Source organism: Xiphophorus maculatus, chromosome 3 (assembly GCF_002775205.1).
Source record: "Xiphophorus maculatus strain JP 163 A chromosome 3, X_maculatus-5.0-male, whole genome shotgun sequence".
Lineage (NCBI taxonomy): Eukaryota > Metazoa > Chordata > Actinopteri > Cyprinodontiformes > Poeciliidae > Xiphophorus > Xiphophorus maculatus.
In genome coordinates, this window is record NC_036445.1 from 753,530 (window position 1) to 781,495 (window position 27,966).

The 27,966-nt window shown below is 43.7% G+C and overlaps 2 protein-coding genes across 4 annotated transcripts in view; one reads left to right on the forward strand and one right to left on the reverse strand.

The window, feature by feature from the left end:
* Positions 1-355: 355 nt before the first annotated feature.
* rpp25l (ribonuclease P/MRP subunit p25 like) lies at positions 356-4,498 on the reverse strand. Its single transcript, XM_023330283.1, has 3 exons — positions 4,415-4,498; positions 2,977-3,092; positions 356-1,061 (listed from the first exon to the last, which is right to left on the reverse strand). The coding sequence occupies exon 3, from the start codon at positions 1,059-1,061 to the stop codon at positions 450-452; it is 612 nt and encodes a 203-aa protein (XP_023186051.1). The 5' UTR covers positions 2,977-3,092; positions 4,415-4,498; the 3' UTR covers positions 356-449.
* Positions 4,499-9,439: 4,941 nt separating this feature from the next.
* Positions 9,440-27,966, forward strand: part of LOC102219605 (collagen alpha-6(VI) chain-like) — a 42,739-nt gene continuing 24,212 nt past the window's right edge. Inside the window, exons 1-15 of one of the 3 annotated variants that reach the window (XM_023330166.1) lie at positions 9,449-9,587; positions 12,391-12,515; positions 12,800-13,387; positions 13,699-14,250; positions 14,789-15,394; positions 15,968-16,510; positions 17,298-17,855; positions 18,110-18,685; positions 20,563-21,186; positions 21,718-22,341; positions 22,874-23,497; positions 23,583-23,920; positions 24,542-24,620; positions 25,047-25,189; positions 26,675-26,767. In XM_023330166.1, the coding sequence (XP_023185934.1) occupies positions 12,416-12,515; positions 12,800-13,387; positions 13,699-14,250; positions 14,789-15,394; positions 15,968-16,510; positions 17,298-17,855; positions 18,110-18,685; positions 20,563-21,186; positions 21,718-22,341; positions 22,874-23,497; positions 23,583-23,920; positions 24,542-24,620; positions 25,047-25,189; positions 26,675-26,767 (6,048 nt within the window). In that variant the 5' untranslated portion in view covers positions 9,449-9,587; positions 12,391-12,415. Of the gene's footprint in view, positions 9,588-12,390; positions 12,516-12,799; positions 13,388-13,698; positions 14,251-14,788; positions 15,395-15,967; positions 16,511-17,297; positions 17,856-18,109; positions 18,686-20,562; positions 21,187-21,717; positions 22,342-22,873; positions 23,498-23,582; positions 23,921-24,541; positions 24,621-25,046; positions 25,190-26,674; positions 26,768-27,966 lie in introns of all 3 variants that reach the window. The other 2 variants (XM_023330165.1, XM_023330167.1) reach the window with 2 other exon arrangements.

Sequence of the window (27,966 nt, forward strand, 5' to 3'; positions counted from 1 at the left end):
CGATTTATTGCTCTTTTAATTCTGCATAATAGACTTAGTGAAGGGGGGTCAATGTTTGCTGTGAATATTGCTGGTAAAGCCTCTAAGATGTTGTGAAGCGTTTTGCGTCATAGTGACGTCATAGTGATGTCACTATGATGTCACCGCGATGATGAGTCGTTCAACTGCTGTGAATACTTTCTCATAGATTTCAGTAAATCTTTATTAAATCATGATGGAACAGAAAACATGGAACTGGACTTGAAATAAATAAAAAAAATGGAGAAGCAGGCCACACTTTTCAGATTTGTAGCTCCAGTTTGTCACAAAGTTTCCCAGTAAAAATCAGGCTGGTTTGAAGTTAGCGGGGTGTGAATACTTTCTCCTGCTAAACTTTATTAAGTCAAAACATCAAACTGGACGTCAACGCAAACATGGAGTCACTTCCTGTCCAGTTGCTATGGAAACCTCTACTGTCCTTTGCCAGGCTCTCTGGAGCGGCCGGTGTGTCGGCCGGAACCCTTCCCTCTTCCTCCTCCTCCTCCTCTCCTCCTGCGGAGCCCGGCGCCCGCCCCGCCGGCGCCCTCCGGGGCCCACAGGGCGTCGTAGCGCCCCGGCGCCTGGTAGCCGGGCTGCTCCGGGTCCAGCGGCTCCCGGGAGAGCAGGATCCAGACGGCCGGCAGCTTCCTGCTGACGGTCAGGCTGTCCAGGCCGGAGCCGGCCTCCAGTGGCTCCCACACCTCCAGAACCGTGGACTGGGCCAGCCGGGTCAGCTGGTGAAGCCCCGTCAGGCGCCGCTTCACCACCTCCGCGCAGGTGATCGCCTTGGAAACGGCCCGGCCGCTGGCGCTGAACAGCAGCCGACCGCAGGGCGGAGCGGGGCTGGGACCAGGACCAGAACCGGCCTCTTCCCCTTCCTTCTGGGCCCAGCCCGGCCCAGCCTCCAGCTGGCTCAGAGCAAAGCGCAGCAGGTTCCGGATCTTGCTGCCGCCTCTGACCCGGACCTCCGGCGTGTCGGGAAGATCGGCGAACGGAGAGACGCACGGCTGCTCCACGACCCGGGCCCGGCTGTAGTTCTCCATCTGGAACCAGAACCAAACCAAGGTCCATTCAGAGTAAAGTCAAGCTCGCACCACCAGGGGGCCCCCCAGAGCACCAAGCTGGCATGAGGACAAATACACTGCCTGGCCAAAATAAAAGTCAGCACCAAAAAATGGTCAGACTCTCTAATATTTTGTTGGACCGCCTTTAGCTTTGATTACAGCCCGCATTCGCTGTGGCATTGTTTCAATAAGCTTCTGCAGTGTCACAAGATTTATTTCCATCCAGTGTTGCATTAATCTTTCACCAAGATCTTGTATTGATGATGGGAGAGTCTGACCACTGCCAAAGCCTTCTCCAGCACATCCCAAAGATTCTCAATGGGGTTAAGGTCTGGACTCTGTGGTGGCCAATCCATGTGTGAAAAGATGTCTCATGCTCCCTGAACCACTCTTTCACAATGTGAGCCCCATGAATCCTGGCATTGTCATCTTGGAATATGCCCGTTCCATTTGGGAAGACAAAATCCATTGATGGAATAACCTGGTCATTCAGTATATTCAGGTAGTCAGCTGACCTCATTCTTTGGGCCACAATGTTGCTGAACCTTGACCTGACCAACTGCAGCAACCATCATAGCACTGCCCCCACAGGCTTGTACAGTAGGCACTAGGCATGATGGGTGCATCACTTCACCTGCCTCTCTTCTTACCCTGATGTGCCCATCACTCTGGAACAGGGTAAATCTGGACTCATCAGACCACATGACCCTCTTCCATTCCTCCAGAGTCCAATCTTTATGCTCCCTAGCAAACTGAAGCCTTGTTTTCTGGTTAGCCTTACTGATTAGAGGTTTTCTTACGGCTACACAGCTGTTCAATCCCAACCCCTTGAGTTCCCTTCGCATTGTGCGTGTGGAAATGCTTTAGCGTTCACAATTAAACACTCCTGAGTTCTGCTGTTGTTTTTCTTCGATTTGATTTGACCAAACGTTTAAGTAATCGCCGATCACCATCATTCAGGATTTTTTTCCGACCACATTTCTTCCTGGAAGACGATGGTTCCCCACCATCCTTCCAGTTTTTAATGATGCGTTGGACAGTTCTTAACCCAATTCTAGTAGTTTCTGCAATCTCCTTAGATGTTTTCTCTGCTTCATGCATGCCAATGATTTGACCCTTCTTAAACAGACTAACGTCTTTTCCACGACCACAGGATGTGTCTTTTGCCATGGTTGTTTAAGAAATGAGGAGTTACTCATTGCATCAGCTGGGGTTAAATAACTTGTTGCCAGCTGAAAGATAATCGCCTATGCAGTACTTATCCAAAATGAGGCTTGTACTTATTTGCTTAGTTAAATCCAGGTGGCGACGTTTTTTTGGCCAGGCAGTGTATATACACCTAAAATAACATGAAACACGCCATCTTGGTAGGAAATGCAGAAAAAGATACAGGAACAAAATGGCTGCCGTGGGGATCGACCGTACGAGACATAGAGGAAACGAGCTGCTCTGACCGCCAGCTGTCGCTCACCTAACCCCAACCCTCACCACCTGGAGAACAGGAAGAGTTCCTCCACCTGAATCCATGTTGATGATTCATGGAGAACCGACATAGTGAGCAACAAGGTTCTGCTGACTGGAACTGTCACTACATGTAGCCACACAGAGGCTACATGTCTCTGCTGAGAAATATAAGATATCAAACTATTTATCAGGTGATGTGACTTTAAACGAGTTAAAATAATACGACCTAAATTCGGCTCTGATTTTGTTTGGTTTGTTTCTCCATGGTTAAAAACAACTATGGCTGTTAGGATGTAAGCTAACCACAAATTATGCTAATGCTAGCATCTATGTGACACACAGAGGAGCTTAATGATGATGAATCATCTGGTGTTGGCATATTGGACCCTGGCCCAGTTACAGACCGACCCGGTTCTGACCCGGTACTCACCTCAAACAAAATAACAAAATGATCCGCTTCAGGTCCAAACGTGATCAACTTCCAGTCTGAGTGGTTCTGGTTCCATCTGGGTCGTCAACAGAACCGGGATCCAAACAGCAGCTGATCTACAGCAGAAACATTAGAACCAAGGTGACGAAGAGGCCTAGTCAAAGTCCAGATCTGACTGAAATAAATGAAGGTGCCAGATACCTTGTATAATTATTTCCCTCTGTTTACGTAAAACTAAATATACAAAGTCAAATAATACAAGTTTTAAAATGAATTTCTTTGATGAAAATGAATTTTAATGCTCATTTTTTAATGCTACATTTATGTAATTAATTTTTAAAATGCAGCAAACAAAAAGAGAGACGCAAACACCCCCGAATGAAATGCAGCAAACAAAAAGTGTTGAAAACGGAAGTGCTCCAGACCACTAGGGGGAGTCAAAGAAAATAGTATTCATTTCTATGGGACCAGATGCAAGATTCAGAGAAAGAAATTTGAAAGAAAGTAAAGGTATCTTTCTGAATCTTGCATCTGGAAAGTGTGATTATTGTGAGAAGTCTGAAACAATAGAGCATGTTATTTTAGAGTGTTGTAAGTATGAAGAAGAGAGAAGATGCATGCTGAGAGAGTGTGTAGGTATTAAAGAAAGGTTTAATTTAATAGAATTTTTGAAGAGAGATTTCGGGAGTAGACATATTCAAATAATTATTCGGTATCTTAAAAAAACAAAGCTATTTCATAGGATATGAGTAGAGCAAGTTGGGTGTGAATGTGTAAAGAATATCAAAGAGGGGTATATAAAGCTATAAGCAAGTTGGATAATATAAGCAGGTGTGTATGTGTGGGGGTATGTTTAATCAGGAGTTAATGGAGGGAAAAGGTAGAAAGTGAAAGTTTATAGACCATCTCGAACCACACTCCATACTGGTAAGTGGCGGTAATGCTACTGTAAGTTTGTTGCCAACCGCCAATAAATACCAAGAAGAAGAAGAATCTTGCATCTGGTCCCATAGAAATGAATACTATTTTCTTTGACTCCCCCTAGTGGTCTGGAGCACTTCCGTTTTCAACACTTTTTGTTTGCTGCATTTCATTCGGGGGTGTCTTCTTTTTTGTTTGCATGTTTTCTCTTTTGCTGCGCATTTGCACCTGTCGGCCACCGTACTTATCATTTAAACTTGTCTCGAGACCCCCAGTGGTTCCCGCTCCGTACTTTGGGAACCTAAACCTGCCCCGAACCTCTTTGTCTCTGGACTGACCCGGAACCAGCCGGTTCTGTCTGCTCACCGAACTCTACAGGGATTTCCTTAAATTCTACTCATTTTTCTCTGAACTTCGGACCGGACCGAACCGAGTCGGAACCGACAGGCTTTCCAGGAAGACATGGCGCCTTCTGAAACCTGCAGGAGAAATTCAGCTGAAAAGACCTCAAACCAACCGGCGGCTCGGTTTCCCTGAGCTCCTGGTTCTGGTACCGGCAGCTGGGTTCGGTTCGGTTCGGGGTTATCAACCTGCTTCTCTCCTACGAGCCATAAAAAAAACATCAGACTTCCGGTCAGTTACTCAAAGAAATGTGAGAAAACTTAATATTTTTACCTGTGACGTTTCACTGGACTCTCCACATGTTTACTTCGGTTGCGACAGTTGGCGCTGCCGTAAGGTGACAGTAGCTGTCGTAAACTGTCGTTAGCTTTTGTAGTTTTGAGCCAGAAATGCAGCTAAACGGAGGGCTGGTGGTGTTTATCTCCATCTAACGTTCCGGGCGGAAGGCGGGGTCACCTGGACAGGTCACCTGGACAGGTCACCAGTCTGTCGCAGGGCAACACAGTGACAGACAGGACAAACACACACACACACACACACACACACACACACACACACACACACACACACACACACACACACACACACACACACACACACACACACACACACCTAGGGAGAATTTAGAGAGTCCAGTTAACCTGACGGTCATGTTTCTGGACTGTGGGAGGAACCCGGAGAACCAGAGAGAACCCACCATGCACAGGGAGAACATGCAGAAAGACTCCGTACCGGGAATCGAACCAACTGCGCCACTGTGCAGCCCTCATAAAAAAGAAAACAAATACAATAAAATAATACAAAGTACAATAAAAAAGGCTCCTAAACATTCAGTTTTATTTATGTTTCTTATTGTGATGAAGGAAAGAACAGAGACAAGTAAATAATAATATTAAAATACTGCCACTACTAATCATAATAATAATAGTCTGGTTATAAACTGAAGGTTTCTTCTCCTGATCTAGTGACTCTTTGCCGCCGCTTGAGGGCGCAATTTAATGTTTTACAACAGGTTTTCCATCCTGGTCCAAATGTTTGGCTGGTGACTGGAAAACTATAGAGATAGAAATGATAGAAATGTCATTTATTGTCCCTCAGTGATGAAATTCACTAGTAAAGGTAAATAGACACAAATACAGACGATGAAACAGAAGAAATGTAACATCTGAGGTGATCAAGACACTTGATCTAAATACTTTGTGTTTTATTGATTGGATGTTTTAAAATCTTTTATGATGCTTCAGTATTATCTGTCTTTATCTCCTTTAGGTTTGAATTAATCCACCTCTCTTGGAGCCGTTTCCTGTTTCGTACTCGTGGACGTTTACGGAGCATCATAGGAGTAAAATCATCAGAAAGTATAAATCTCACTTTTTTCATCCCTAGATTTGTTTCCTTTGCTCATTGTTTTCATTAATGGTGGTTCTGATGTCCGTTTGGACCAGTAGACGGATAAAAAGTTACAAAAAAACTCCTGCAATATTAACATTGAATATTTCTCAGCATTAAAATACATAAACATAATGAGATTAATATTAGGGTTATAATAGTTATAACCAAACGAGGAGAAGCAGCTTTCAGCATCTATGCACCACAAATTTGGAACAAACTTCCAGAAAACTGTAAAACAGCTGAAACACTGACTTCCTTTAAATCTCAACTAAAAACCCACCTGGTTAGGATTGTATTTGAAACGTAATCAATTACAAATTTATTGATGGAACCTGACTTAATGCTGTGTTTTGATTGTTGATTCTATATTGCTTTGTGTTTCTGTGTTTGTTATGATGTAAAGCACTTTGAAATGTCTTGCTGCTGAAATGTGCTATACAAATAAAATTTGATTGATTGATTGATTGATTGATTGATTGAATAGTCTTTTGTTTTTGCAAACACAATGCAGTTCCAGTTTTTCCCATTAGTTGCAGGTTTTATTTCCTTCAGTTAGTGTAAGTGTTTTCTCTGCTTCAGTTTTTGTTTTTCTGTTTTCGTATAAAAACCCGGATCCGTTTCCAGCTGTTTTAAATTTAATGCGGTTCTGATCGTCGATGTTTTACTGACACGAATAGTCAGAAAGCCAGATGTGAGGAAAGCATCTGACGAGGCGTTTCGGGTCGTTGAAGTGGTTCTGTTGGGTTTCAGACGGATCTGCTGATAAAAGCTCATAAACTTAATGGATCTCAGTGGTGATTATTGATGTTTTGGGCTTTGATCGCTCTGGTTTTCCCCTCTGAAGGTTTTTGGATGATTTCAGCCTGAGGCAGCAGTCCCGGCCTGAAAACGCTGTTTGGCTCAAACACAGCTGTCATTGTTCAGTGATGACTAACCAGAGGGAGAGCTGACTTTTCCTCTGAATTTCCAGTGAATTTTGTGCTGCGTTTGTGTCCCAGCAGGAGCAGAACCGCTTTGTCTCAACCCTCGTTAGACCACACACTGATGTTTCTGGCTGCAGTTTTTAAAACGAGTCCATCTGTAAAACGGTTCCAGAACCTTGGTCTCGGTGCCGAACGGCAACATGTTTCCTTCACTGACTGAACCTGAAACTCATGGAGGGAAAAAATCATCAGCAGATTAATTTTATTTGAAGAAATATGTGAAGAGAACAAATGAACTTACATCAACGACACAATTGATCAAATCTCACTTGAAAATAAAGTTAAAACCTGCCCAGTTGTGTAAACGTTAACTGTGTGTGTGTGTGTGTGTGTGTGTGTGTGTGTGTGTGTGTGTGTGTGTGTGTGTGTTGTGATTAGAAAAACTGATGTTGTATTTTCTGTCTTTTTTCTAACTTGTCAAAGGACTGCAGATGGGAATTAGCTTGTGCTATAATCAGAGCATCAAATGATCTTTATGTTTGTTTCATATTGTCCCTGTTTAAATCAGACACGCCCCCTGGTGGTGGGTCCGGAGGAGGAACAGTTAGCGTGGTTAGCATTGATTGATAGCCTCACTCAGCTGTAATCATGTGGGATTCATGAGGAAGGTGGACTCAGAGTTTAACGGGCCGGTTCTGCAGAACGAGCCACGATTCTCCGTTTCCAATGGAAACGTCACTAAGTTGGCAGCAGGGCGTTTCCTCGTCCTGACCACGCCCCTCGCTGTCTATTGGCTCCGCCCACTTTGCTTTCACACTCTTCACTGACTTCTTTAAGCTCCTCCCCAAACAACCTGCAGATATGACATCATTCTAATATTAATAATAGATTTTATTAATATTTCCCTTCATATCTTTAGATCTCAAAGAGCAAAAACAAAACAAGCAGTTGGAAATGATAAAAATGGATAAATAAGAGATTAAAACTCACATACTCGACTGATTACCTAAACTTCTGTTTTGACAAATTCCTTTATTTCAGACCAATGAGAACTAGCAGTTTGATCAACTATGTGGGCGTCCAGCTCTGTTTCTCCATCAGTGCAGGACAGAGAACGGCATCATGTCGGTTCATCCTGCAGTCAGAGACCAGCAGCAGGTCCAGCAGCAGCTGCAGCAGCAGGTCCAGCAGCAGCTGCAGCAGCAGGTCCAGCAGCAGCTGCAGCAGCAGGTCCAGCAGCAGCTGCAGCAGCAGGTCCAGCAGCAGCTGCAGCAGCAGGTCCAGCAGCAGCTGCAGCAGCAGGTCCAGCAGCAGCTGCAGCAGCAGGTCCAGCAGCAGCTGCAGCAGCAGGTCCAGCAGCAGCAGCTCTGGCTTCAGCTGTATTCAGGGATCCATTCAATAAGTTTAGTTTATTATGTTGCAAAAGCATAATTGTAGTCGGTGTGATAATTTGTGCAGCAATCCAGAATGAGCTCATCAGTTCATCAGTTCCTCTCTGCTGTCTGCGATGATGTTCTGTTTTTTGTTCTTGTAATTCTGCATTAGACACAGTGTCAATATTAGTGTGAAGCAGGATGTCACCACCTGCTGCAGCACCTGAACAGAATAATTAGGTGATTAAGGTTCTGGAGAACCGATCCACACCAGGAGGAGGTGATGAAGCCGTTTCATTCCAGCGTTTTGTACCTGTGGCTCATCTAAAAACTGCAGGACAGAAACTGGAGGTCTGGAGTTTGACGCCCCTGAAGACATAAAGCCTGTTGCTGTTAAACATTTTTGCTTACATTTCTAAACTTTGTCAACTTTTATCATGTTGATGTCAACTTTAGAGCAACATGAACTCGTATAACCCTTATCATCCCGGCGTCACATGAAACCAGTTCGATGTGAAAACTGTTTCCAGGGGAACGTTTACTGTGCCACACCGAGGACGCGGTCGGAAAAATGGATCCTTGCGTGAACATGGAAGTACGACTGAGTATGTTGAGAAAATGAACCAAAAATTTAGCTATAAAAAATCTCTATTCACATGCAGGCGTTCTGACTTTTGACCCCCAGAATATTCTCAGACTTAATGACTGGGGCCTTTTTCCCTCCTCAGATTTTATTTCAGACAAACAAAAATATCAGACCCCAAGCAGGAGAAATCAGACGGACTCAGTGAACCCTTCAGACTGAAACATGGACGCCGTCTGCTCCCTCCTCTGCTTCGCTAAAAGATCTGATTACTTTCTCAGGCGGTGATGTAAGATGAAGGCTTCAGTCTTCTGCCCCCTGCTGGTCGTCCTGACAGCTGCGTCCAGCCCTGTGGTTCCACCCTGCAGGTGAACTCGGCCTCCGGTTTGTCACGATGGCGAATTAAGATGGAACAGTTAAATCCTGGCAGCGCTCATCTGGAATCATGCAACTCAGTTTTCTAGAGAATTTCCAGGGAAGCATTCCTCTGAGGTTCTGCTCATCATCATGTGAGCAAACACACTTTTCACTTCTTTTATCCAGAAACCACAGATGTGCTGCGGCTGCCAGCATCCAGCCTCTCTGCCCAGAAACTGCTTGTGATGTTTCCAACTACAACAAAGTGAAAGCAGAATCATCTGGGTGCAGGAGGAAACCTGATCAACGTCTCTGGGATTTACATCCAAAACCTCCTGCAGACAGAACCGACCGATCAGAGGAAGTGAAGCCGCCATGACGCCTCGCTACGGAGCCGTCCAATCAGGACGTTTGGAGCCGTTTCTGTCCAGCCTCATTAACCACAGGCGGCCCAGCTGACCGCTGCAGGATCCCTGGGGGTTCAGAAAGGAGCCTAGGCCCAGAAGCCTGGACCCAGGAGCCTGGACCCGCCCAGAAGCCTGGACCCGCCCAGAAGCCTGGGCCCTGCGCCTCCTTCATCCTCCTCCTCCTGTGACCCAGTCTCAGTGCTGCAGCTCTGCGCAGGAGGAAAGCAGCTGGTCCTGATGCAGCATCACGACTGTGAGTAACTTCTGTCTGTGTCAGGATTGGGTTTTTTCTGTCGATTTGAGTTTTCTGTGTGTTTATTTTTGGGATTCTGTGTCTTGAGTCTCCATGTTTCCAGTGCTTCTCATTTCCAGTCCTCAGGCCTCCCTGCTCTGCATGTTTTAGATGTGCCTCTATACCAGAACAGCTGATTCAAATTATTGCATGACGTCTTCTGCAGCCGCCAAGTTCTGCAGAAGCCTGTGAATCACCCAAAGATTCAAACCAGGTGTGTGGCAGCAGGGAAACACCTAAAACATGCAGGGCAGGGAGGCCTGAGGACCGGAATTGAGAAACCCTGATCTAATGCCACCTGTGTCTCTGTGTCTCTGCCGGGTTCTTGTCGTACCGTTCTGTCAGTTCTGTTCGTGTTGCTTTGATGTTACCTGTTGCTACCAGTGTGAGCATTTGCCTCCCGCTCCTCTCTGCTGCCTGGATTATTGTGTTTTTTTTTGGTTTATTAAATCATAATTTTCACTCTACAACCTGGGTTCATCGCATTGTCCTCACCACCTCACGCCGCAATTCATGACAGTCTGACCTTTGACCTGCAGGATGAGTTTGTTGTTGAGGGAGAAAGTTGCTTCCATCTGACAGATACTGATTGGTTTGCAGGTTTCATTTGATGACCAGTCAGATCAGCGTTTCGTGTCGTTCTTCCTCTCTGCTGGTCACAGTGAAAGGTTTCCTGTATTTGGTTTTGGGGCGTTTTATTTCTGCTAATGTGGACTGACTGCAATCAGAAGTCCGATGATCGGGTCCTTCACTCACCTGCTATGAACTTATTGCATCTCTGGCAGCGTTGCTTACATCATATCCTGAATGCCTGCATCGTATCGGACACATTTATTGGCGCTGATTTCCTGATCTTTGGGGGATCGGAGATCGGTCGATGCTTCCATGTGAAGCCGATCTCATCCACTGATCTCATCTTCCTCTGCAAAGGGTTAAAGGTCAGCTGCTGTCCTAAGAGGTTGGACCGACCCACCGGGTCAGGTCTGAAAGTTTTCAGGTAACATTATTCCCATTATTCTGTTACCAACTCAGCAACTTTCTTGCTACATTTAAAAAATCTGCCAATCAGAATCGGCAGGTCAGGCTTTTCACAGATCGGCCAGAAAACTGCGATCGGTGCAGCCATACTGCAGAGGGAAAACATGCACACATATTCATGACATTCTATTAAATTCATTTCTCTCAGGTGTAATTACAAGAGCTAAAAATTGTATTTATACCAGGTGAGTCTTTCTCACCTGAGAATGTGGACCGGTACCGGTACCGGGCTGATTCTGAGCCTTCAGATAATTTTAAAAGAAGTTTCACATAACTTAGATGTTGATGTAAAAATAATGTTTGTTTTAGACACAAATTATCTGCAGCTTAGAGCCACTCATGATGTGTTAATGCAGCCTGATGGAAAACATCTTACAATGTCAAACATTGAGAAGTTTTAATTATTATCAAACGTCATGAAGCCAAAAAATCTCAGAAACATTTCGGGCCGACCGGGAGAATCAACACAAAGAACCGGACCGGTCATGTCGCTGCCAAGCTAAGTTTCTGTTAGCAGCTCCACGATAATCTTTCTGATGAACATTAGCAAGAGAAAACAAACCTTTATCTTGACTTTTAAAGTCTTACTCCTCCCTTTCTCTCTCTCTGAAGAATAAGTTCTTTGTGTGACATCGTTTTGCTAACTTTTCTTCCACCGGAGCTTTGGAGGTTTGGATGCAGCTCATGTGAACAGGGAAGCCTGACCTACCACGGCCACCAGGGGGAACCCAAGAACAATTTATTTTTGTCCATATACAGAATGATTTCATTATCAAATATATATTGTAAGAAAATCAAAACTTTATAATGAAGTCGTGTGTTTTTGTTAATATAGTCAGAAAGAAATCATTACTAAAAAAATAAGAATCAGTTCCCCCCAGTGACCCTGAGCCCTAAGTGGCCGCTTGGTTTGCTTATCCCTTGGGCCGGCCCTGCCTCCCAGGCTCTGGCTGCAGGAGACGTGGAGCAGCCCAGCATGGAGAGGCAGATGCAGACATTTAGCGTAAACGTTCCTCTTAGTGCTGATTTTAATTTCACCAGGATTAAACGGAGATTCAGGAAGTTCTCTTCCTGATGATGGATGTGGTTTGCTTCATCGCTCTTATTTTGAAAAGATTTTATGTTTTCACTGAACTTTGCTTCCTGTCTGTTTGATAAACATTATTGACTTGGTAACAAGTTCATAGAAACTTTAAGATCTAAATTAGAGATGATTAACAACACGATGCGGACACCTCAGTTCAGGAGACACCAAACACCTGGGCCAGGTGACCTGGTGTTTCCCTCCTGATGGTCCGGTCGACCCGGTTCTATTAGAACCAGAACATCTGCTCCACCTTCAGCTGCTGTGGTTCTCTTTCTCTCTGCTCTGAGTCAAACCAACCTGCTGGCTGTCCGACCCGTCAGAACCAGTGTCCAGAAACCACCCACTGAAATCTCCTGAACAGAAACACTGAGGCTCCCTGCAGGACAGAAACATCCTGCTGAGGCGAAGCGGGAAATGCTACGACTAGAAACAGAATTAAAATACCACAACCGCCATGATTTATATAGATGGTTACAAACAAAGAAATGAGGATTGAAGACAATGGAAACTGAAAGCCGGGTCGTCTAAAGGTCGATGAGCAGAAGATCTCAGATCTGACCAGAAGTTATTTTCTGGTTTTTGATAGAAACTGTTGATCCGTTCTTCAGTCCAGATCCTCACTAACTCTGTTTTCTGCAGGAAGTGAAACCACCAAGCATCCAACATGAAGGGGGCCGTGGTCCTCATCATCATCATCACCGCCACCGCCGGGTTCTGGGCTGTCTCTGCTCAGCCGACACTTGAAATTAAAAAAGAACTTTCTGGTGAGGAAGATGACCTTTGACCTGATCGACTGTCCTCCAGCGCTGCTCTGAAAGGCCTGCTGGAGCGGTGCCGGCTGGCGGAGGTTTTCCTCGCCGTCAGTTTTCTGTGAAGCTGCTGCTATTTTAAAAATGTCTGAGGAGATTCTCCTCCCGGTCGTGGTGATGTTGTACGCGATATTCCAGCTCCTAAAGCGGAAATCCAAGCTGATTACAGACATAAACCTAGAGTTGAGCTTTGTTTCTTTAAATCAACCATTTTTCATCACATTGATCTTTCTTTCTAGAGTGTGAAAACGCCACATTGGGGGACATCGTCTTCCTAGTCGACAGCTCCACTAGCATCGGCGAGGAAAACTTTAGGATAGTCCGCACCTTTCTCAGAAATGTCATCCAGAACCTCGACATTGGCCCTGATAAAGTACGGGTCGGCTTGGCGCTGTACGGAGACCGTCCCCAGAAGGAGTTCCTGCTGAAAGACCACATGGACAAGACGGCCGTGTTGGACGCAGTGGAGCAAATTGCTTTCCTTCGCGGTGGCACAAAAACGGGCAAGGCCATGGACTTCATCCGGGAGGAATACTTCACACCTGAAGCCGGGAGCAGAGCCAGGAAGCATGTTCCTCAGATCGCTGTGCTCTTGACTGATGGAAACTCCAACGACGATGTGTCTTTACCTGCCAAGCATCTCCGGGACCTCAATGTCTTTATGTTTGTCATCGGAGTGTCTCAGTACAATTATGATCAGCTGAAGATCATTGCTAACCACCCACCAGAAGACTACATCCTGACCACCGACAGCTTCCAGACTCTGCAGAGTTTAAGAAACACTCTGCTGAAAACCGTGTGCTCCTCCCTGGAGATCCAGAAAATAGGTAAGGTGTCGTCCATCTGAGGGTTCGGTTCATTTCAGCTCCTCTCCCTCCACCATATCTACACTGGAACAAGAAAAGCATCACATCTTTGAAATCTATCAGTTGTCCTAATGAAAACGGACCGGTCATCCTCTGAGCCCAGTTGCTGGGACCCTAATAGAACTGTGGTTGTACCAACATGATTTTTTGCAGTGAACTTTTCTGAATATACAACCATTTAATTTCCCTTTTGGATTAATGAAATATTTTGGAATTTGAACTGAATTTTCTGGATTTGGTTTTCAGCTGATTTTCTTTCTGTCTTCTTCCAGCTTTGGCCAATACATTTGCAGACATCTTTCTCCTGATGGACAGCGCCTTAGGGCCGCGACAGTTCATCTTTTTCAGGAATGAGTTGATCAGATTTATCGACCAGATAGACGCTGGACAGTCAAGCTACCGTGTCGGTTTGGCTCAGTATCGCCAGGATGTACAGACTGAGTTCTATCTAAACGCTCATAAAACTAAACAACAGTACACAAAAGCATTGAAAAGCATCCAACAGCTGCCACAAACTGGCCAAGCACCGAACCTGGGAGCTGCTCTCAAGTACGCAGGTCAAAACTTTTTCCTGCCTGAAAATGGCGGCCGTGCAAACCAAGGAGCTCAACAGTTTTTGGTTGTTGTTCTTGGAGAAAAGCCTAAGGAACTCTTATATTTGGCCGGTCAAGATGTCAGATCCCAAGGGGTATCTGTTGTAGGCATGAGTTCGGCTGTGCTGGTGGGTGACATGCTAAGCTTTGCGGACAGTGCCTTTAACACTCTGAGGATCACTCAGCTGAAGGATTTCTTCACCACCCAGGAAGTGGAAACAGCCATTGAAGGTAGGAGCCATCGGCCTGTAACAAAGTATCTCAGCTGAACAGAAATAGTGAACTGAATCAGATCACCAACTCTTCCAACAATAGAGACTGATAACTAGGGCTGTAAGCAAACTCAGTTTTTAAGTCATGGTTCATTGACTTGTCTCTACATTATAATTGTAGAAACAAGCAAGCTAATCTTGCTAGCTAACATCAGTTGGCCACATGTATACGACTTTAAAACAATATACTTATTCTCTACACGAGTGGAACCAAAGCAGGATTTACTGATGATTTTGAGTATAATTACACATTCTGTAACACCTCCACTAATGACACACAAGCATCATATAGATAAAATTACCTTTGGACTATCCGCTGCTTGTCTCACTGACATGTACATCTCTGTGGTGTAATGTGAGTAAATTACAGGATTTACAATGAATCAATGTCCATTTGATGTTAGTTGATCTGTTTGTGGTAATTTAACAAGCTGTTGATTAAAACTTTGTGAATCTTAAGAAGACAATCTAATAAACTTCCTGCATCGTTTCCACAGACTGTCAGAGAGTCAACACTGCAGACGTCGTCTTCATCATCGATGAGTCAGGAGGCATCGGGAACAACTTCCAGCTCATCCGGAGCTTTGTGCAGTCACTTATCGGCAGCCTGAACGTCAATCAGACGGGAGTCAGAGTGGGAATCGTCACCTATAATGAGGCTCCCAAAGTCCACGCTTATCTCAACAGCTTCCAGGACCGAACAGAAGCTCAGCAGTTCATCAAGTTGCTCCCTTACCGCGGCGGTGGCTCCAACACTGGAGCTGCTCTGAGGTTCACTCTGGAGTCAGTCTTCAAAGGGAGGGGCAAAAGGAAGGATGTGCAGAAGGTAGCTATTGTGGTCACAGACAGTAAATCCCAGGATAGCGTGAAGGAAGCGGTGGCAGAGCTACATCGGTTTCCAGTCAGAGTTTTTGCGATAGGAGTAAATGAGAAGACACCAGACCTGTACGACATGGCGTCTTATCCCATCAACAGCCATGTTTTTGCTGTGGACAATTTCATGCAACTAAAACCCTTGAGGAAAATCATGCAGAAGAGTATTTGCAGTGCCATCATTCAGGGCTCCGTCAACTCCTTTAAAAACAGCGCCGACACCAAGGAAGGTGGGAACTTTCACAATATTTAAGGTCAAGCTTACAGGAAAGTCTGTAGATTCCTGTTGAAATGTCTGTGAAGTAAAAAGTTAGACCATGATAAATAATTTATGATATTTTCTACCTTTAATGGTATCTTACTAAAGCCTCACTGAATTGTGTTCACGTCCTTTAAATTAATACTTTGTTGAAGCACCTTTTTATTTAATTTCATCACTTAGTTTTCTTTGGTAAATATTTTCACACTCTGACTTGCAGAGGTTCTCCAAGTCCGTTTGAGCGGACAAGCCTTGGCATCGCGCTCTGCAGTTGTCTCCACAGTTTTATGACTTATATCAGATCAGGCGTCCCCCCATCCAAATTGTAAATTTTCTTCAGTTGAAGATGTTTTGTAGATTTGTACATCTCTCTAGTAAATGGGGCGCTAAGTTTCTCCAAAGAAATACCTCTGGTCAGGTTCTGTCAGTTGTAGGTAGAGTTAGGGTCGATCTAGTGGCGTCACACAACTCAGTCCACTGACTGAAGGACAGACAAACATCACTGCTTACCACAAACACTAACCTGTAGCATTTCTGTTTCCAGCATGCTACCAGAAGGATGAAGCAGACATCATCTTCCTCATTGACGACTCAGACAACATCGATTCCTCTGACCTCTCTGACACAAAGAAGTTCATCACTAACTTTCTTGGAGAATTTCGTGACAGACTTGATCATATTCGCATCGGGCTTGTGAAATACTCCAACTTAGCTCAGTTGAAGTTTGACCGGATGGCACTCTCAGACGTGAGCAAAGCTCTGAATGACGTTAATCATGAGGGGGGTCGGACCAACACAGGGAGAGCGCTCACATTCATGGAAAGCTATTTCAAGAAGGTACCCTACAGTCAGGGTTCGACGTATCTGATCGTCATCACTGCAGGAGAGTCCGAAGACAGCGTCACACGTCCAGCAGAGAAAATAAGGGCGCAAGGCGTCATGGTCTTTGCTGTTGGAGTAAAGAGGTCAAACAAAGCTCAACTGCAGGAGATCTCTGGTGATCCAGACAGGACCTTTAAAGTCAGAGATTACTATTTCCTTCAGTGGATCAAAAACGATATTCTAAGACCAATCTGTGGACCAGCAGGTGAGGAAACTAGCAAAGACATTTCTCTAAAAGTAAATGCACTACATATGGCACATTGTTTTTATCAACATGTTAGATTACATAACTTTAGTGGCTTATCTCCAGTACAAGTTGTTATGGAATATAAAGTCTCAAAAAGGACTTAAACAAACATTTTGATTTACCTTTTGCTTTTCTGTCATATTTAAATGTTTCAAATCCTAAAAAATTTTAATATTGGACAAAGATGAGTAAATACCAATGCTAATCAACGCAGATTTCTGTTATCGTGATTAATATGTCTTAATGTACAGGCTTCCATACTTTATAGAAATTGCTTTCTTTGCCATAAAAAATAAGAGAATCTGATTTGTGTTCATATTTTCCTTTAAACAGAAAATGTCTAATGACTCAGGAGAACAATAACTGCCATGACTCTGTAGGTCAGTTTCCTCTGTAAAGTCAGATTTTGTTATCTAAGTGCAACATGTGAAACTGAACAAAACTAAAACTTATTCCAGCAGCACTTTATAGGATGAGTTCCAGTTCTAGATTACACGCCCCCTTGTTACATTTAATTAATTAGACTTTAAAATCTTTGTCTTTGTTAATTTTTACCATAAGAGGAAAAATATAATGATATCTTGTGTGGGAGTATATGCATAAGAGCACTTCTAGCTAATCTTTCAGAGAATGTGATAACTTGATTGAGTTTTCTGTTGCGAGAAGCAGAGAACTGTTTAGCTGGACTCTGCAGTTACATTTGGACCGGATCGTACTAACTGATGTTCTTGTGTTCTGTCTCCAGTTTGTGAGGACGCTCCTAGCGACGTCATCTTCTTAACCGAGAGCTCAGAGAGAATCTCTGCAGGAAACTTTAGGAAAATGAAAGAATTTATGAAATCTGTCGTTACCAAGTCTATTGTGGGCATGAATGACATGCGTGTGGGCGTCATGCAATTCAGTACTAAGACAAAACTAGAGTTTCGTCTGAACCGGTACTTCAGGAAAGATGAAATACTGGGAGCCATCGATAACATGGAGCAGCAAAATGGCGGGGTTGAAACAGGAAAGGCCCTCACCGAAGTTTCACAGTTGTTCAATGAGACTGAAGGAGGACGTCCTACACTGAGGCAGAACCTGGTGCTGATCACCTTCAACAAAGCAACCGATGAATTCAAAGGTCCAGCAGAGGCTCTGAGGCAAAAAGGAGTGTTAATCTTTTCAATCGGAGTGGTGAACAGTAACTACAGCCAGCTGTACGAAATCAGTAGCTCTTCAGACAAAGTCATCAATGAAGCAAATGTTGATCTAATAAGTGAACTGGACGGCATGTTGGCCTTGAAGTTCTGCGATCCACACAGAGGTGAGATTGAACAATGACTATCTGCTTAAGTATTTTATTTTTTCTATTGTTTATAAATTTTTTCTATCTTAGATAAAGAATAAAAGATGGTGAGGATCCTTCTTCAACCACACTGTTTGAATCATTGTTGTTTGACCTAGCTGTCATGAAATGTTTCCAGGAACGACTTGCTATCATCAGCCCCATCAGGTTGAAAGCTTGGGTTTCACAGCAGTCATACAAGTTGATGTTGTCTTCACTTTTTCTACTCACAGATTGTAAGAAGATTGAAAAGGCTGATATAATATTCCTGGTGGACGGCTCAGGAAGCATAGAAAACCGCTTCGGAAGCATGCAAGTGTTTATGGAGTCTGTAGTGAGCCGGAGCATAGTCAGTAGGGACTCTACCCGTTTTGGAGCCATTCTTTTCTCCAACGAACCTAAAATCAAGTTTACTCTGGAAACCTACAACTCCAAAGGAGAAATTCGTAATGCTATAAGAGCTCTGGTGCCGCCAAAAGATAACACATACACCAGTGAAGCTTTGGACTATTCATTGCAGTTCTTTAACGAGGAACACGGTGGCAGGAGACGTTTCCGCGTTCCTCAGATTCTCATGGTGATCACAGATGGGGCAGCAACAAACCCTGCTAACCTAGGAAAAAATTCGGATGCACTGCGAGCCAATAACGTTACTGTCTTCAGTATAGGTGTAGAGAACGCAAACAAGGATGAGCTGCTGATCATGGCGGGAAATAATCAATCCAATGTCTTCTATGTGGATAAATTTGACCAGCTGGAGACTCTGTACAGACAGATATCTGGAGTCGTCTGCAGTATCACCAAACATCGTAAGTATGGAGAATGAATGTGTGGTGTTCAGATACACAACGTACGCTGTCTACATGTATACATACTAAGAAAAGGTTTTGGATATTCCACTTTCAGGTGAAATTGATGAAAAATATTAAAAGTTCACTCTATATTGACATAGTGGTGGTTCCTTTATCTCAAACACTGCAACCTACAGCAGTGGTGGTCATGTCAATGTCTAATGTGACATTGAGCATCAACTCCAGTTTGACAATGACGTCTCCTGCTGTCCACAACTCGTCTTATTGTCTGCTGAGGCGTGGCGTCCCTCTCTTGTTGAAAGACAGACCTTGGGTCATTAAGGTTTTGGGGTCCAGTGTTACAAGCCTCTACAGTAGTGGCCTCAAACTTCATTCCTCAAGGGGCAGAGTCCTGCAACTTTTACATGTGTCCCTGCACTTGAAATAAGTGGTGAAACTATCTCACTAGCATGCAGTCAGGTTCTACGGAGCTTTGCTAATGAGCTAATATTTGAGTTAGGTGTACTGAAGCCAAGAGATATGGGGAGTTTTTCAGCCATAATTCGAGAGCACACATTTTCATTTTGAAAGCAGGACTTCATGTCTTTCTTCTCTCGATGGTAGCCTGTGTAGCTACTATCGAGAGAGAAACAACGGCCTCAGCTTTCTGCTCCGAATTACAATAAATATCTGAAAGCAGTGTGCTACTGATTGCTAACAGCCTTCTGATCAACCGTGTTACAACATAGTCACAACATGATATTTGTCTGTCTGTCTAATTTAACCTATTTTAGCTAATCTATCCATCTGGGGTGGCGCAGGTTGCTGCAATCGATAGCAGTCACACAGGCACAACCACTAGAAGAAAACAAGCTTACCAAGTACAACACTTTCATTCTATTGGCTGAGAGGTTGCCAGGCAACTGTACATTTCTGTTCCAAGCAGGAGCAGAAAATGTTTTGCAAGCCAGTAGAGAGGTTTGCAAGCAGAGATTTGATCTGAGCAGAGACAAGTTTTGAGTGTGAGGAGAAAGGTTTGAGAAAGCACAGAGAATATTTGACAGAGAGCAGAAGTTTTGAGTACAAGCATTACAAGTTTTGAGAAGAAAGACATGAAGTCCTGCTTTCAAAATAAAAATGTGTGCTCTCAAATTATGGCAGAAAAACTCCCCCAAAAAGAAACATGATGGAGAGCTGTGGTCCATGAACATGAAATCAGGCCTGTGTTCTTCATACAAGGGCTCAATGACGGATAAATTAGGTTTTTCAGGTAGCATGTCACAAAATGTAGGGCGGATTGACAAGACATAACTGTCTTCCCTGTAACACCACCACTAAGGGCTGGTCTGGTGACACCATCTCCACCCATCAGTGGTGGCCATCATTTCTGCTCAACATCAATCAACTTTTATTAGCATATAGCGACTGAAGCCCATTGGTCTCAGGTCCAGTGTAAATGCTCCTTGGTCCTGGTGGTGTGGTCCACTTCCCCCAGCAGGTCACCTGGCCTGAAGACCACGCTAATGGAAATGGTCCTGAATGGTCTGAGCCTCTCAAGTCCACTTCCTGCTTTTGGAGCGGTCTCCGGTCCACTTGGTGTTCACAAATGTATTCAAACCGTGCCAGAGTTCACTTTTTCGGTCCACATTCACACCTCCCAAACACACCAGGGATGTGTGTTTGGGGACAATGTCACATTGGAAACACCAGTCTGCTGATATGGGGCTGGTTAAATTGGATTCTTGGTTCATTCTGAAATTTCACCTGAAAGCCAAATATCTCTAGGTTTTTCTGGCCAGAGTATGTATATTTGTATGTGAATGTCAAAGCAATGTGTTGTGATAATCTTCTGCTCAGCTGTTCTCACTGTGGATGTGATGTTTTTTCTTTGGCAGCTTGTGAACTGATGGACCTGGTCTTCCTGATTGATCGCTCTGGCAGCATCACCTCCACAAATCACAATATTGTGAAAAACTTCACAGCAGAACTAGTGACCAGGTTGGAAATCAGTGATGAACATACACACGTTGGACTCGGGCAGTTCAGTGCAAATTTCCTACATGAGTTTTACCTTAATAATTACTACACTAAAAAGGGCATAGTTGATCACATAAACAGGATAACATATTCAGGTGGAGAAACCTACCTCGGCAGAGCCCTGACTTCTATCAAGGATTATTTCAGCCCGTTGCGAGGCAGCCGCATCCAGAGAAAAGTGCCCCAGACTCTGGTGGTGCTTTCGGATGGTAATTCTTACGACAATGTGGAAAATCCAGCCAATGAGCTCAGAGCACTTGGCATTGATATATTTGCTGTAGCAATTGGAGATGTTTTTCGAACGCAGCTCCTTCAGATCACTGGTGATCCACGAAAAATTGTCGCTGTTGGTGACATAAACAACCTGCCAAACTTCAAGACCAAGGTGGTTGATGCCATCTGCAAGGAGGAGAAGCTTGTTCCCACTATTGTTCCCTCTCCTCCTCCTGTTATTTCTACTGTTTCTCCTTTTCCTCCCCCTGGTAAGTTGATAAAATGTGTTTCTGTCCATCAGATCAATCTGATTGGACAGATGGGAATGTATTCAAACCGTGCCAGAGTTCACTTCTACCAATACAAGACCAAGGTTTATTGGTGGACCAGAGTTCAATTTTTCGGTCCACATTCACACCTCCCAAACACACCAGGGATGTGTGTTTGGGGACAATGTCACATTGGAAGCTCCAGTTTGATAAACTGACTTCATCAAACTCAAGTTTGATGAAGTCAGATGATACGGGGCTGGTGTGGATGCACCTTTGGTCTCGTGATGTCAGGATGTAAACAGTAAGACGTGTGCATTCAGACGTTTAGAGAAGAAAGGTCACATTAAGTTCACCCTAAAAGGTTCAATTGGATTCTTGGTTCATTCTGAAATTTCACCTGAAAGCCAAATATCTCTAGGTTTTTCTGGCCAGAGTATGTATATTTGTATGTGAATGTCAAAGCAATGTGTTGTGATAATCTTCTGCTCAGCTGTTCTCACTGTGGATGTGATGTTTTTTCTTTGGCAGCTTGTGAACTGATGGACCTGGTCTTCCTGATTGATCACTCTGGCAGCATCACCTCCACAAATCACAATATTGTGAAAACCTTCACAGCAGAACTAGTGACCAAGTGGGAAATCAGTGATAAACGTACACACGTTGGACTCGGGCAGTTCAGTGCAAATTTCCTACATGAGTTTTACCTTAATAATTACTACACTAAAAAGGGCATAGTTGATCACATAAACAGGATAACATATTCAGGTGGAGAAACCTACCTCGGCAGAGCCCTGACTTCTATCAAGGATTATTTCAGCCCGTTGCGAGGCAGCCGCATCCAGAGAAAAGTGCCCCAGACTCTGGTGGTGCTTTCGGATGGTAAATCTTACGACAATGTGGAAAATCCAGCCAATGAGCTCAGAGCACTTGGCATTGATATATTTGCTGTAGCAATTGGAGATGTTTTTCGAACGCAGCTCCTTCAGATCACTGGTGATCCACGAAAAATTATCACTGTTGGTGACATAAACAACCTGCCAAACTTCAAGACCAAGGTGGTTGATGCCATCTGCAAGGAGGAGAAGCTTGTTCCCACTATTGTTCCCTCTCCTCCTCCTGTTATTTCTACTGTTTCTCCTTTTCCTCCCCCTGGTAAGTTGATAAAAATGTGTTTCTGTCCATCAGATCAATCTGATTGGACAGATGGGAATGTATTCAAACCGTGCCAGAGTTCACTTCTACCAATACAAGACCAAGGTTTATTGGTGGACCAGAGTTCAATTTTTCGGTCCACATTCACACCTCCCAAACACACCAGGGATGTGTGTTTGGGGACAATGTCACATTGGAAGCTCCAGTTTGATAAACTGACTTCATCAAACTCAAGTTTGATGAAGTCAGATGATACGGGGCTGGTGTGGATGCACCTTTGGTCTCGTGATGTCAGGATGTAAACAGTAAGACGTGTGCATTCAGACGTTTAGAGAAGAAAGGTCACATTAAGTTCACCCTAAAAGGTTCAATTGGATTCTTGGTTCATTCTGAAATTTCACCTGAAAGCCAAATATCTCTAGGTTTTTCTGGCCAGAGTATGTATATTTGTATGTGAATGTCAAAGCAATGTGTTGTGATAATCTTCTGCTCAGCTGTTCTCACTGTGGATGTGATGTTTTTTCTTTGGCAGCTTGTGAACTGATGGACCTGGTCTTCCTGATTGATCACTCTGGCAGCATCACCTCCACAAATCACAATATTGTGAAAACCTTCACAGCAGAACTAGTGACCAAGTGGGAAATCAGTGATAAACGTACACACGTTGGACTCGGGCAGTTCAGTGCAAATTTCCTACATGAGTTTTACCTTAATAATTACTACACTAAAAAGGGCATAGTTGATCACATAAACAGGATAACATATTCAGGTGGAGAAACCTACCTCGGCAGAGCCCTGACTTCTATCAAGGATTATTTCAGCCCGTTGCGAGGCAGCCGCATCCAGAGAAAAGTGCCCCAGACTCTGGTGGTGCTTTCGGATGGTAATTCTTACGACAATGTGGAAAATCCAGCCAATGAGCTCAGAGCACTTGGCATTGATATATTTGCTGTAGCAATTGGAGATGTTTTTCGAACGCAGCTCCTTCAGATCACTGGTGATCCACGAAAAATTATCACTGTTGGTGACATAAACAACCTGCCAAACTTCAAGACCAAGGTGGTTGATGCCATCTGCAAGGAGGAGAAGCTTGTTCCCACTATTGTTCCCTCTCCTCTTCCTGTTATTTCTACTGTTTCTCCTTTTCCTCCCCCTGGTAAGTTGATAAAATGTGTTTCTGTCCATCAGATCAATCTGTGTTTACTTGATGGAACTCAAGCTGCCTCCTTTTCTTCCTTTAGCTGAAAAGTGCACCATCGACATCGCCGTAGGGTTTGATATTTCTGCAGGTTCCAGCAATGTGCCCCTTTTCAGACTGGTTACGCCCCTCCAGGAAATCGTCCATCGCGTTGCCACGGTGAACGACCTGTGTTGCTCGGCTTCTGTCCCGACCCGGATCTCCTTCAGCATCGTAGGTGTCGATGGCCGCTCCTTGTTCGACACAAACTTTGAGGCTTTCAAGGAGGATGTTCTGAGGAACGTCATGGACTTTCCATGGTCCCGGGCCACTTCACTCAACCGTGCCATGCTCAAATATTTCAGGGCCAAGTTTCAGTCCAAGTCCAGAGCCAAGGTCAAGGTGAGGTTATGTCTTCATGTGGTCGGTTCTTCCTAAATCTGAGATTGAGTTCAATCAGCTGCATCATATCTTGAGGACACTGTTGCAGCTATGACTGTTAGCAATGAAAATATAGGATGTGATCTGTTTCAAAGGTACACAGTTCCATCTTAGAAAATAATTGCATTTTTTTTTTCAAATTTGCAATTATGTAATAAGATGTCCGACAACCATGAAGAAGACTGGACTGACTAGACAGATGTTCAGCAGACAGTCACTGACTCCTCCACAGGAAGCATAGCAAAAGCTGGGCTGACACCTGGACACACTGTGAAGTTGGTCCATATTTCTGGATTAAAATCCAGAAATATTGCTCTAATTGCTCTAATTTCATATTTTATTTTTTTAGAAACTGTTGGATTTTTACTAAGCTGAAAGCCAGAATCATCAAACCAAACAGAAATAACTAGTGAAATATTTCACTCTGTGGGATGGATCCATATCTATCGTTTGAATTGAATTATTGAAATAAAAATCAGTTCCAATGACATTTCATTTACTTGGAGTGATCTGTATTGTTTATCCAGGTTTCAGAGCTCTTAACACCTTAACTATTCTAATGTGATGGACATTTTCCATCAGGTGCTGCTAATTTTCTCTGATGGACTTGATGAAGACGTGGCGATACTGAAGCAGGAATCTGAGCAGCTAAGAGCCTCTGGTAACACCACCACATATTTCCAGTTTCATTTGAACTTCAGCTGCAGATTTCTGCCGCTTTTCTCCATCTTCTTAACTTTGGGTGATGGTTATAATAGGTAATATCATATATTCAATCATATTGATATGAAAATGATGAAGAATTGAAAGACATGTAATTTAATCAATTGTAGATAAAGAAGAGCCATTGAGCTGCTTATGATCTGCAGCATTTTCCACCGATAACAGTAGTCTGGGTTTTTCTACTGATGTTTTTCTTTTCAGGACATCATCAGCAGTTAAAAAACGACCTTAGATTGTTACATCATCACCTTATTTAACAGAAGGTGGAGCTCCATCTAATGATTGACTCACTGACACTTCAAAGTGAGGAACAATCGTGATTTAAAGTATCAGTACTGAAGCCTTAGCTGTTCGTCTTCTGCAGGAGTCAGCGCCCTGTTCGCCGTGGCCTTGAAGGATGCGGCTGCCGCACAGCTCCAGATGGTCGAGTTCGGACGGGGATACTACTACCAGGCTCCTCTGAGAATCAGAGACCTGAGCATCAGTAGCACCATCCTGCAACAGATGGTGAGTTTAGAAAAAGCTTCTTTAAACCATTTTAAAGGTTTTGTGAATGAGAAAGCACCCAGACGTCTAGTCACGGGAGATGTCACAGGTCTACCTCCCAATCTTCTGCTAAACTGGACAAAGGAATAGTTAGCTCCAACAGACCGGTCCCCAACGATCCAACTTATTAAGGTTGGCAGTTTAATGACGGCACCAGGGAAGCATTACCCTGTTGTGGATCGGTTCGGCAGGTGGAATATGTACGGCAGCAGCTGGTCATTTTCTCACCAAAGATGATGGTTTAAAAAACATAAAGATGGACTACATGACTGCGTCGGACCATCTCCATGTCTGCAGCTACGCTAGTTAGCATTGGTCAGTATCTGTAACGGCAGAGTCATGGAGCTGAGGAGTGAAGGATGGTCCAGTCCAGCTCATAAACGACTGCAGCTCAAACTGCTGATGTACATCCTGGTTGTGATAGAAAGGTTTGTGAATACACGACCTCTTTTTCACCTCAAGGGGTTGCGAACCTGTCCACGTCCCTGCCGCTAACTAATAATCATATTTTCCTTGCTTTCATTTGGATGGCCGGGTGAGTCTGTGTGTTGTTTGAGGAAAACATGATTCTGGGAACGGAGACTGAGATTGTTTTACCTAATGGTTTTTGCCAGCTTATTCCTGGCTTCTTGTTCAAGTCAAGCTAATGTGTCTGTGATTGTAACACACCTGGTTGGAGCTGAGAGACAGCAGTATTTACAAAAGTTGGAAAAAGCTAGCTTAGAAACCGACCCATCCCTCCTTCCTCCTGAAGTGTTGATCAAATTGCCGATTTGGCCTAAATTCCCACCACATGAGGCGTTTTCCCTTACACTGGAGCAGATTCAAAAACGGACGAATGTTTTTTCCATACATGCTAGGCTACATGACGGTGAGGCATTGTCTCCATGGTTACTACCTCGGTACCTTCTCCATAATACAAGATTTGATTGCATCTTTCTAATCATACTCACTTATAAAGTATATGAACGTTAGTCTTCTTACCTTGTAAAGGCTGACAGTCGTTATGATTGACGGCTGCTATCCATCACCGCTGCATCTTCCCTCATTAAAAGAAATAAAATAACAAGTTTGGTTTTCACCCCTACCTGTTTGAGCAGCCCCCTCACCAGCTGAGCATTTTAGTAAAATGAACTAAATAAAAGCGACGTCAGGTGACCAGCTGTGTGGTTTTCACAAGCTTCACATGATCACATGGGTTGTTTTGGCGTCCATCATGGCGGAGTGGGCGGCGTTCTGAAGAGCCTGACGTCACGTGCAAAGGGTCATTATGTCTTATTAATAACTAAAGATGCTGTTAGCTGGCGTTGCTACCATAAAAGCTAACATGTCTTTACACCATTAAACCAGGAAACTGTTTTGCACAGGACAGGATTGAGATAAAAGCTTTGTTGGATTGCTATTGTTGAATTTAGATGTTTGTATCTTCTGTATGACCTGTTGCAGAGCTCTGTAGCGGATCGGGTTTGCTGCAACGTTTCGTGTAAATGTTCGGGACCTCCGGGCCCTCGTGGTCCTCCTGGGCAACCTGGAACAAAGGTGAGAGGAAAACTTTTCTCTGTTTCCAGAACTACAGCAATGTTTCGATTGCATGTTCACTGTCAGGTCCAACAGGCTCACTGAGTCGACCTCATTCCTCATCTTACCTGTGTTTTGGACAATGGTCTCCGCAGTAACTTTGTCCGGTAACTTTAGGTAAGTAGGGAAAAGCTGATGCAAACCTTTGTGGTAGTTCAGACGATAGCTGTGTCTAGGAGAGAGGCAGGGTTAAACAGTGAAACACTGGGTCAGCCCCAACAGCAGCACCTTCACCAGCAAAATCAATCCAAACACATGATATACATAAACCAGGGTTTGGATATTTCATATCCACGTAACGGGGAAAGGCTCATATAAATGACAGAAGAAATATTTTCTATCACAACACCCAATTTCAGCAGCTAGATGAAAAAACATACATGCTTGCTAAACACAGATAACCAAAGAAACACAAAGCAATGAGAGTCAAGAGACCTAAGCTCCATCTTCTTAAGAAGCTACCGTTCGAATGTAAAGCTCAAACTTTGCTCTTTCCAACAATATCAGTGTCTGTATGCAAAACTCGCTGAACCAGCAGCTGGCAAAGAGGAAAGACGAAGCTCATTTCGTGAAGCCCAAAGCATAAAGAGAGTCCTACCTTTCGTTTTTTAGGGTTTTATTCCAGGTTGCAGAAAATATTTCCACTCGGCTCCTAAAATAAAAACTAAAGACTAAAATAAAAATACAAAAATAAGATATAATAGTCTAAAAATACTACGATTATTAGGCAGAAGAAACAAGTTTTCAATATCAAACTTTCCATAAAATAATACTTTGGTCATGTGTACCTGACAGAACAGGGTAATGTAATTACAACATGTCATGTTTTCTGTCTCATTGATCTGCAAACGACACAAAAGGCTCAACGGACAGAAAATGACACTACAACAAATCTAATACATTTAAAATGTGTTTGTTCTTTCTTCATTAAAGTTACTTTATTGGATAGAATATTCAGAAATTGTACTCAAGTAAGAGTAGGAATAGTTTATAATAATATTACTCAAAGCACAGAGCAGGAAAACTACACAAATGTAACTGGATCTAGTTACAACTCACCTCTGAACACAGAAAACAACTTTAGTAACCTTTTTAACAAGCCTAATGTGACATATTATAAACCAGTCATAACTTAGTTATTATCTAGATCCACCAATATT

Bases quoted from the DNA above. Each gene is read 5' to 3' on its own strand.
- rpp25l (XM_023330283.1), bottom strand. From the start codon at position 1,061: ATGGAGAACTACAGCCGGGCCCGGGTCGTGGAGCAGCCGTGCGTCTCT.